Source organism: Melozone crissalis, unplaced genomic scaffold (assembly GCF_028551555.1).
Source record: "Melozone crissalis strain CALT ecotype California unplaced genomic scaffold, PUWL_Pcris_2 ptg000005l_1, whole genome shotgun sequence".
Classification (NCBI taxonomy): Eukaryota; Metazoa; Chordata; class Aves; order Passeriformes; family Passerellidae; genus Melozone; species Melozone crissalis.
The window spans coordinates 40,616,847-40,628,096 of NW_026535783.1; the positions used below are offsets into that span (position 1 = coordinate 40,616,847).

General features: G+C 43.4%; 1 protein-coding gene across 1 annotated transcript; it reads left to right on the forward strand.

The window, feature by feature from the left end:
• The first annotated feature begins 3,568 nt into the window (after positions 1-3,568).
• On the forward strand, positions 3,569-10,442 carry SAXO1 (stabilizer of axonemal microtubules 1). The gene is given in 9 exon segments (XM_054289489.1): positions 3,569-3,597; positions 4,223-4,421; positions 5,267-5,336; positions 8,740-8,763; positions 8,766-8,948; positions 9,725-9,862; positions 9,865-10,080; positions 10,083-10,333; positions 10,335-10,442. Coding segments are annotated over 9 exon segments (1,218 nt in total).
• Positions 10,443-11,250: the final 808 nt, after the last annotated feature.

Sequence of the window (11,250 nt, forward strand, 5' to 3'; positions counted from 1 at the left end):
TGTCACTGTTGGATTGCAGGGCTGTTTATTTTTCTCAGCTTTGTTACTTCCCAGTCTTGATGCTTAGAAATCCTCATACTTACATTCTGCCCATTACCCTGATGGAATTCAGTTCTGGGGCTTTTCCCTGCTCCTTGGAGAATGATGTTTGAAGTATTTGTCCACAGAAGGAACTCATGAATTCATAAGTAGGAATCTGATCCTTTAAAATGGATCTGAGAGCTTCCCTCTCTTCAAATGGTGGCTGTTGCCTGATCTTGATGCTTACTTCCTATGTCATCTGAGGCACAATCTTGAGTAATACCACTGTTGTCTTTGCTGAGTCAAAGTAGAGACCTAAGAGAAGACAATGGCTATTGAAGTCTTACCAGCTAACACCACCCATTTGTCCTCAGAGAATCCTTTAGTCTGGAAAAACCCCAGGAACATCAAGCCCAGCCATTAAGCCAGGTCTACCAGTAAACCCTATTCCTAAGAGCCACACCTACGTGGCTTTTAAATACCTCCAGGAGTGGGGAATTAACCATGTCCCATGGGCAGCATGTTCCAGTCTTTTACAACCCTTTCTGTAGAGAAATTCTTCTTAATATCCATTCTAAACCTCCACTGGTGCAACTTGGGACCATTTCTTGTCATTCTCTCAAGGAGAAAAGACTCACCCCCAGCTGGCCACACCCTCCTTGCAGGTAGTTACAGAGAGTGATAGGGTCACCCCTGAGCCTCCCCTTCTCCAGTATAAACAACCCCACCCCTGAGCCACTCCTCCTAGGACTTGTGCTTCAGACTTTTCACCAGCTCCATTGTCCTTCTCTGGACGCATTCCAGCAATTCAGTGTCTTTCCTTTAGTGAGTGCAGTGTAGTGAGTACACTCACTACTTGCTACTCCTGCAGTGAGTAGTGAGTGAGCACAGAGCGGCCTCACCAGTGATGAGCATGGGCCACGATCCCTGCCCTGGCCCTGCTGACCACCCTATTGCTGGTACAGGCCAGGATGCCACTGGCCTTCTTGGCCACCTGGGCACAGCTGGCTTGTGTTCAGCCAATGTTGACCTGCATCCTTGAGTTCTTTGCCTTGGGCACCTTTCCAGACACTTGCCCCCAGCCTGCAGCACTGCCTGGGCTGTTGTAACATGTCGGGTCCCCAGAGGACAGTCCTGCACCTCCTGCTCTGAGGGAGCCCATGTTCTCAGCACTCATGGGCTGAATTACGGCAAAACAACACTGTGTGATTAATTAAAAAGTTTTACTTATGGTAGGAACAATCTAAATCTTATGGTAAATTGAGAGGTCTGTGGCAGCAATGATTTAAACTTTTCTGGACAGCCACAGATGAAACCTTTCTGAACAATGGTGATTTTTGAACAGCCTGTAGCAGCAGTGATTCAAATTTTTTAAGCAGAGGAAGAAAGGAAGAAGGAGAGTTAGGAAAGTAGAAGTAAAGAAAACAGATCTATGTTACCACCCAGGGCACCAGTACTGCCTCTAGTCTCTTTCCTCTGGATGGCAAGTGCATGGATGATGGATGCATACCCTCACTTCTCCCTGTCACACCATTTATAGACTAGTCCTTGCAGGTGCATCTTGTGTTGAAAGCGAAGGGAGACGACCCATCCTTGTTGATCAGCATCGAACTCCAATTTGTTGATCTCACTTACACACTTTTATAGTGGTGTTAATTAAGCTCATGCATATTGCAAAATGCGAGCTCATCATAGGTCACAGATTACACATTAACCCCTCCTTTTGTTTTCAATACCTGTGGTTTGTTATTGAATCCAAGATTTATTTTCTCACCCTGTTATGAAAGTTCTCAAGGCCTCCATGTTTGTCAACTTTTGCTTTCCCAAACCAGCCAAGGACAGAATATTTACTTGTTATTGAACACAGGCTTGAGAATATAGCTGTTTACAGAAACAGGCTGTGAGAATTTGCTCCTCACAGCTGCCTTTTAAGCCATTTCTGAGCAAAATTCTCCAACAATCTTGTTATTCCCAAACTTTTCAGAAGGGGTTTAATGGTCCCATGGTTTCAAATCTGTTCTTAAAAATAGTTACCCAAGATAAGGAAGCTGGTCCCAGAGATGCACTATGCTGCTTCTGCAAGACCCTCTTTTCCAACCACATCTTATCCAGTTGGCATGGTAACATTCCTTTTCTCTTCTGTCAAATGTTTGAGACATTAGCTCATTCAGGTTAAGTCTTTCAGGTTTTCAGTCTCTCACACGGATGAAGGGCAGGACTTGGCATTTGGCCTTGTTGAACCTCATGCCATTGGCCTTAGCCTATAGGTCTTGCCTGTCCAGATCCCTCTGCAGAACCCTCTGACCTTCTGGCAGATCAACACTCCTGCCCAGCTTGGTGTCACCTGCAAACTGAGTAAAGTTGCAAGCAATTCCTTTGTTCACATCATTCATAAAGATACCAAGCAGGGCTGACCCCAATACTGAGCCCTGGCGAGCACCACTGGTGGCTGGGCTCCAGCTGGATCTAACTTCATTCACCAACACTCTTGGGACCCAGCCATCCAAGCAGTTCTTTACCCAGTAAAGAGAGCACCTGTCCAAGCCAGGAGCATCCAGTTTCTCAGGAGAAGGCTTTGGGAGATGGCATCAAAGGCATTACAAAAGCCCGGGTAGACACATCCACAGCCTTTCCTTCATCAACGAACCACGTCCCCTTGTCATAGAAAACAATCACTTTGGCCAAGCAGGACGTGGGACCTGTGTTTCACAAATCCAGGCTTTATCTCTGGTTGTCTTGCACTTGCCTTAGAATGACATTCCAGATTATCTACTTTGTGGCTCCTCTGACACCCAGGTCAGGCTAACAGGCCTGTAGCTCCCCATATCCTCCTTCCAGCCTTTCTTATATTTGGGGGTAATAATTTGCTAACCTCCAGTCTTTTGTGACCTCCTTGGTTAGCTAGGGTGGCTTGTAAATGATGGAGAAGTGGCTTAGTGATGACTTCTTTCAGCTCTCGCAAAACCCATTCTGATGTAGAACTCTGCTGACTCCATCCCCTTCTCATACTTCCAGATACTTCATCACTGTGGTAAAGTACTGCCTACCTGTGATCCATTTCTTGGCTCTGGTACATATTGACTGTTTTAAATATGGAACTGGGCAGTGACTGGCTTGGAAAGACCCTCTCCATTACTGGGCTCTCCCTGCTGCTGAGGATGGTGAATGTGGTGTTCCAGCTTGTCTTTTCCTGAGCCCTCTTAAAAAATAAATTTGCTTCAGATTGCTGAAAACAGCATGCCGAGTGGCTGAAAAATGTGTGACATCTACATAAGGACCCCTTGATGTTCTTGGTTATTTTTTACTTCTGAATTTCTGTTCTTACCACTATACCTAATACTTTGCAAAGTGAATTCTCTCTTGTGCTTTACACGGACTTTTGAGCACCTTGTATATTTTGCTAAAATGTATCACTAATACAGTGTATTCAGAGGCTCAGGCTCCTGCCCACTCAGCATCACTCCAGAAGCAAAGTGCAATATTAATACTTTAATAGCTCCTATACTGACTGCTTCTCCTATTTAGACTGCCAATGGTCTAAACAGATATGCACACAGTGGAGAAAGTACTTCTGAGGTAAGAAAGTGAATTTCCTTGTGCCAGGCAGCAGACTCTCTGCCCTGTACCAAAGGATTTGGGCAGTGAAATAGGTTCAGGATGATGAATGTTGGAAGGTCAAGTTTTCTTCTCAGTCTTGTTGTGGTTCTGCAAGGTTGCCCGAGAGTTAAGTAACACTACCCCAGCATCTTAAGTAGCTCTTTTAAAGCAATAGCTGAGAAAAAGCTGACTGTCTGGCCATGCTGATGTTTCCTTGCCCAACTGGTGTTTTGCTGTAAAACTGTTCTGATGTTACCTCCCCAGCCTGGTCTGGGAAGGCTCTTGTTGCCTCTCTCCCTTGTTTCCTATGCACAGTAGATAGCCTGCTATAATTATTGCCCTTTAAAAGGAGTTATGTATTCTGGTGTAATTCCACTGTAGAACAGAGATGGGTGGAAAGAAGGGGAAACCTGGCCTGGCTGGGGTTATCAAGAGCTGCCTCTGTTCCTTTTGCAGCATCCATGTTTTAAAATGCAAAAGGTTTGTGTATTTCACTAAGTGCTTGCACAATATCCAAACTTTCTTAGCTGGGGGAGGTGAGGGGAAGTATTCAATTCTTTGTGTGTCCAGAAAAAGGAGCACATTTTTTTCTGGAACAAAAAAGAAATAATGAAATTATTCTTCACGGGAGAGATTACATAGCCCATGAAGTGTTGCCACAGAAACCTAAACCATCTGAAAAGCATGTCAAGAGACATGAGAATACAGATTTGACCTCCACTTACCTCCTCCTACACCATGTCTCAAGTATCTTCATGTCTCTCCTGGAGGATGAGGAGACATACCCCAGGACCAAGATGGATGTAAGACCCACTTACAAACGTAAGCTGCCCCTGCAGCTTTGTTCAGGACTTCACAGATAACTCCACTTTTGAAGAAGACAGATCAAAACACTGTGCAGTTTTTATTCCTTCTCTATATGTATGCTAACATGCTGTGCAGGAATCATGCAGACAGAAGTAGGTAGTTGGTAATACAGCACTGCATTAATGGTAGCATTGAGATCTCTCTGTATTCACCTCCTTTCCATACCTAACAGGCCTACAGGAATCCTCGGTAGAAACAGGGCAATGGGAATTCCTGTATGTTGACCCCACAACAGGATCTTTATATTTAGGATGTACTGAACATATTCCTGGTGCTGCATAGCTGATCCACACATTCAGTGGATAAGGCATGTGTAAAATATACAGAATTTTCTAGGTCTGAGCAGCTCATGAAGCATGAGACCCTTTTTGTGTTTGCTGTGGAGTTATTCCGTGAATGTACAAGAGATGCGTACAAGAAGCACAGACACAATGCACGAGCTCTACTGCTGGTAAAACAGATAAGCTGTGCGTCCAACTATGTCCTTGTTTCTCAGCTGCACTAACTTGGTGGCTTGTTTCTCTGGGAGCTTTTCCCCCTCCTCTTCAGCAGCACTAATTGTCTTCCCCGTGCACTGGGAGAAAACTTTCAGTTACACAGAGCAACCCTACTAGTTTTGGTAGGAAGTCATAAATAGAAAATCAGAGGATTTTACCTCTCCTCTGATCACCTTTCTGCTAGCTAACATGGATAGGCAGATAAATAGTTTTGTGTGTTTCTGTATTTCGTTTTATTATACTGTGCAAATATAATAGCTTATGACTGGTGCTTGTTACTGCAGATTTGTCCCAATGTACACAGACAATATTTTCTTGGAAGTGAAAATGATGAAAGAAGTTGGGGAATAAAAGGTATGTGAATGCATCATTAAAATTACCTGGCTGAAATGATTGAAAGTTGTACTTTATTCTAACTGCTGCATGTTTGCAGCTGCATGTTTGCAACAGCATAAACTGCAGTTTGTACATCAAACACACAAGAAATGTCGATTTAGAATTAGTTGAATTGTGAAGACTATGACCCACAGGTGCAGAATATCCATATCTACACACTTTTGAACACTTTGTTTTGCATAGGCAATGTCACCAGATCGTATTCATTGGAATAACTTTGGTGAAACCAATAAAAAAAGCTGCTATATGCAAGGTGTGGATCTGTCCTTCTGTGTTTAGATATCCTTAACCTCTCCATATCTGAAACATATGTATATTTTGGTCTTTTTTCAGTGTTTAGGTCAGCACCTTAAGTGTAACTCCAGAGCTCTAATAAAAGGTATCACAGCCACATTTGGTTACAATTTACAGTATTTTTCCGAACACTGCAAATGGAAATTTTTGTCCAAGCCCCCTCAAAGATCGAGTTGCATACTGAATAAATTCTCTTAAAGGCCAGATTCAACAAAAATTGCAAGTTTTCGCTGCACTATTCTCTAAGCATTGCTAGGTTTTAGTGGTCCCTACTGTCATGGCTTAACCCCAGGCTGCAGCCAAGCCCCAGGCAACCACTTGCTAACTCCCCTACCAGCAGGATCAGAAGGGTAAAAGCTGGAAAACTTTGGGTTGAGATAAAGACAGTTTAATAGGGAAAGCAAAAACAGTGCACAAAACCAAAGCAAACCAAGGAATTAATTCACTGCCTCCCATGGGCAGGCAGGTGTTCAGCCATCAAGAGGAGAGCAGAGCTCCATCACAGGTGACAGTGATTTGGGAAGACAAGCACCATCACTCCAAATGCCTGCCCACAATCCCCTTCCCCCACTTTATGTACTGAACATGATGCCATGTGGTCTGCAATGTCCCTTTGGTCAGTTTGGGTCACCTCTCCTGGCTGTGTCTCCTCCCAACCTCCCAAGCATCCCCAACGTCCTCACCAGCATGGAGTACAAAAAAGCAGGGCTGTGTGTAAGCCCTGCTCAGCAATGTCATAAATATCTCTGTATTATCAACTCTTGTGTTCAGCACAAATCCAATGCACAGCGCTACCCCAGCCACTGTGAAGAAAGTTATCTCCACCTCAGCCAAGTGTTTAGAACATTGTATTCAATTAATTATCATAACTAAAATATTGGAACAGCATCTAAAATAGTGCTGCTCTGGTATTAAGTTACCTTTCCTACTGTATTGTCATGTTCTTTCCCACTGAACACATCATATACCAAATGACACTGTAGGGTTAAGTTGTTGCTATTGCTTATCACAGTTCATGTCAGATGACTTTGCAACTTAAAGTTTCAAAATTCTCTTCTCCTCCAGGCTACACATGTAGCTGTTTCTGCCTATCTTCAGATATGTAATCTAATTTTAATTAAGTCTTGCTTGGTTATAGGGACATGCCTAACCCTCCAACAACATATGGTTCATATCCTGAATTCCCTCCTGTACCCCCTAATGTTTTCAAGATTGTCTGCATGGGAAACTATTAATATCTATGGTTAAGAATTAGAGTTGAAATAAAACTGTAACATATTTTGAAGGAATAGTAGCACTGCTGGCTTACACTAAGTAAAATAAATTCATAACGCCTATGAGGTCTCTAAACGTGTAGAGCTTATAAATTTAAAAAATTGAAGACAGATGGACTTGCTTATCATATTTTGAATATTTTGCAAGAGCTGTGGTTACATCCAAAATGCCCAGAGTGTTCTCCAACAAAGATGATGGGAGAACCTGAAAAGTGTTTTGGTAGCTCTTGGTTGGCAGCTGAAATGTGAGATCTCTGAACAAACCTCCTCTTAGAGGTGGTCTGAATCTCATTAGCTTCTCACTTTTTAACACTTTATTAATGCATTTCCTGTAAAAACACATCTGTGTATGTTCCTGGTTCACCCTGTTGGACTTTCTCCAGGATAATGATGTACCCTAGGCATGGGCACACAGTCAGCATCTCACCATTGTGGTGGTGCCTGGACATCTACTTCCCAAGGGAAACAGGAGTGCCAGATTCTGATTGGATTGAAGAATTCAAATATCGTGATACAAATACCCTAATTGCATCATTTACTCTATAGTGCTTTGACATGTAGACTTCCTTCCTGTGCAGACCCAGTTGGAAGCCTATTTGCCTCACGATTCTTAGTGTGGTTTGAAAGGAAGGAAAATTATAAAAAGAAAAGAAAAACCACCCCTTGGGTTAGATCCAAGACTATTTCATTTCAGCTTCCTACCAGTAACCATAATGGTCTCTAGGGAAAGTTGCACAAAATTACTAGTAAGGGGGAAAAACTATGGTCTTCCTCAGCGCTGGTCAGAGTTAGGCAGTTTTGCAATAGATTCCTAGTGTGACAGCACAAATCTTTTCAGATTACAGGGCCTCATTTATTTCCCTGATATCCTGTCAAGAAAGGAACATATGAATGTCCCTAAAATACCACCTAAAATGTTTTCTTAGTCATAAATTTGGATTCAAGATTTCTAGAATATGGGCTATTCCTGCAATATAATTCAGTGTTGCACATTAGTGCAGACTTATTCTGCAAATTTCAGCACAGTTTTTCTAATAAGGAAGAATTGGGTCAGAGTTGCAAGTTCTTTCTCAGTTTCTGTTTGTTCTGAGAGCAGGGGCATCAGGGAGAGCAAAGCCAAGGGCCGAGGAGATGCCACAGAGCACAGCTTGCTCACACCAAGATGAGCTGCAAGCCTCTGAACCTGGCAAACCATAGGCAGCATTCCAGCCGGGCAGCTGAGGAATCGGGTCAGCCACCAGGCCAAGTGAGAAGGCAGAAAGAGGAGGGGTGGCACTGCAGCTCAGCCTTCAGAGTGGATGTGTGGTTCTCCTTGTCCTAGAGATGCTGTGAGAGACATCCGAACCTCCTGCAGACACAGGCGTACTCTGTGCCCAGAGCCAGCCACAACACAGCAGCAGGAAGGTGTTTGAAGTAGCTACATGCCACACCTCCATAATTCCTGGTTACTGAGCATGAGGATGGCACCCACTCAGCTACCTGCAGAAAATGTCTCTGTGAGACAGAGAATACAATTGAATCTTCCCTCATGGTATTTCACGGTCTCTGTAGGCATGAGTGGGTACAGGTCTGTTTGATTCAACTTTCTGTGTAGATGCACAGCGTTTCCAGGGTGTAACACAGTAGTGTATAATGTATTCTACAGCTGCTCTTTGAATAAGAGTAGTGAAACACTACATCACAAACAAATATTTATTGAAATAGAAAATGTAATGATCATAACATTGATATATGGCTGGACTTGTCAAAGGATTTCAGTTGAGCATTTCAATAGGATTCCTTTTTCATTTCAGATGACTGTGTGTTACAGAATGAACCAAGACAGAGCAGACCAGACCAAACAATAGGTTTGCTCCATCAAAAGAGAAATTTTACCACAGAACCATTGTCCAGAATGACAGTTTCTACAGGGGACTTGTTGCCACTCAAAGCTGTAAATCTCTGAATCCGGGTCAGAAAAACAAGGCTCCCTTTGAGTACATAACCAATTACAGGATGAATTATGGATGGGCAGAGTCCAATAAGATGAAGTTTAATAAATCCAAGTGCCAAGTCCTGTGTTTTGGCCACAATAACCCCTGCAGCATTACAGGCTGGGGATGGTGTGGCTGGACAGTGCCCAGAAAAGGACCTGGGGCACTGGTGACATCAGGCTGAACATGAGCCAGCAGTGTGCCCTGGGGGCCAAGAAGGCCAATGGCTCCTGGCTGTATCAGGAACAGTGTGGCCAGCAGGAGCAGGGAGGTCACCCTTCCCCTGTACTGGCACTGGTGAGGCCACACCTCGAGTGCTGTGTCCTGTTCTGATCCCTCAGTTTGGGAAGGACCTTGAGACGCTTGAGCGCATCCAGAGGAGGCAACGAGGCTGGAGAGGGGCTGGGAACACAAACCCTGTGAGGAACGACTGAGGGGGCTGGGGTGGCTCAGCCTGGAGAAAAGGAGACTCACAGGTGACCTTATCACTCTCTACAATCTCCTGAAAGGTGGCTGTAGCCAGGTGGATGTCAGTCTCCTTCTCCAGGCAGCAACTGACAGAACAAGAGGTCACAGTCTAAAGCTGCACCAAGTGAAATATAGGTTGGATATTAGGAAATTTTTTTTAATGGAAAGAGTGATAAAGTACTGGAATGGTCTGCCAGGGGAGGTGGTGGAATCACCATTCCTGGGTGTGTTTAAAAAAAGGTTGGATGTGGCACTTGGGGCCATGGTTTAGTTGAGGTGTTAGGGTATGGATTGGACTTGATGATCTTCAAGGTCTCTTTAAATTAGTGATTCTGTGATGTGCCACCTCCTCTGGTGAAACATTATGTCCATAAAATTCAGATATACAAGGTCAATTATGTTTCATTTGATGGCCTCACTACACACAAATTTTCCTACCAGGGGTGGGCTGGTCAGCCAACTAAGCTTCCAAAACCATACCAGATAAAACCAACCCCTGTCTTCCTTTCTCCACTACAGCTTAATTTCAGGAAAAACACAAAGTTTGACTACAGCCTCCTGTATTCACCAGAAAACCTGATAATTATCTTCTTCCTCTGGAGAAAATGGACATTCACACCATTACTTGGCCACATTGGAAGCACCTAAATGAAAAGCCAGCCAAAATGTGTCGATCTTTGGCCCAGCTTAATAAAAAGACTATAAGCCTTGGCTATGAAATGGACTAAAACCCATCACTGATGCTCCAGACTTTCCCAGCAAAACCAATAGATTTCTTGGGTACATTTTGGACCATCACAGACCTCATTCTCTCACAGTTATGTAAACCTACAAGCCTGTCTGGTCAGGCCCAAAGCATCAAAGTCTCCCAGATGCTAAAACAACCTACACTGCCAGTTACACACCAAAGGGCTTTGCTAGATGCCTGGCCCCTTACAAAGACCCATCCCAGTTACATCTTTGAGAAAACTGATGCTGACAGCTTGATTTTGTTTGGTAAACAAACTTCTTATAAACCAGTTGCTGTTTTCATATTTGGAGAACTCTTAAAATAAACTTAATTCCCTGGCACTGACTCTTTCTGGTAAATTCATACAAGTGAAGAACATAAAATCCAGGGAAAAGACATTGATTTTTGTTTCTCTGTATTTTTTTTATTTTTTTCCTACCTAACTCTTGCTTATTGATTGAGAGATGTCCTCCTCCTGAGACGGTAACAGAAAGATCTCTTAGTAGTAAACTTTATTATGGATGAAAAGGGCTCCATAAAAACAGAAGTGGAACAGGTGAATTGCCTGATGTGAAGTGACATGTAAAAGTCATTGCTGGATAACAAAGTCTGATATCTGGCCTTTTCCCGTATTCCCATCAAAGACACATACAAAAGGTACAATTACTGTAGAAATATTATTGCATATTGCACCTTCATAAATTGTGTCACTGTGCTGTCCAGAACTAGGCTATCAGATGGGAGGTTTGTGTGCCAAAGATGCCACCCTAGGCTGACATCTTGTAAGAGAACTTTTTCAGTAAAAGCTCTTCACTTCAGGGTTCTGGATAGGTACCAGAAACATCAAAGAGTTGAAATTGTCACATGTTGCTGTAGCTCAGCCAGCAGCCAGAGTTGCATTATGTTTTGAATAAAGCCATTATTAAGTTTCTGACCCTAACTGTTCGTTTCTGTGTCCAAAGTGCTTTCTGTAGGCTTATGAGTGTTCTATTGGCACTCTGAAACTTCCTGACTTCTTAAGCACATTCTACTTTCCCAAACCCTCCTCTCCCTTACTCCTGGCAGCTCTGGCTGTTTCCTGAGTATTTAGCTCAAGTGCTAGGTAAAGTTGTTGCATGCTTGATGATTCTTGT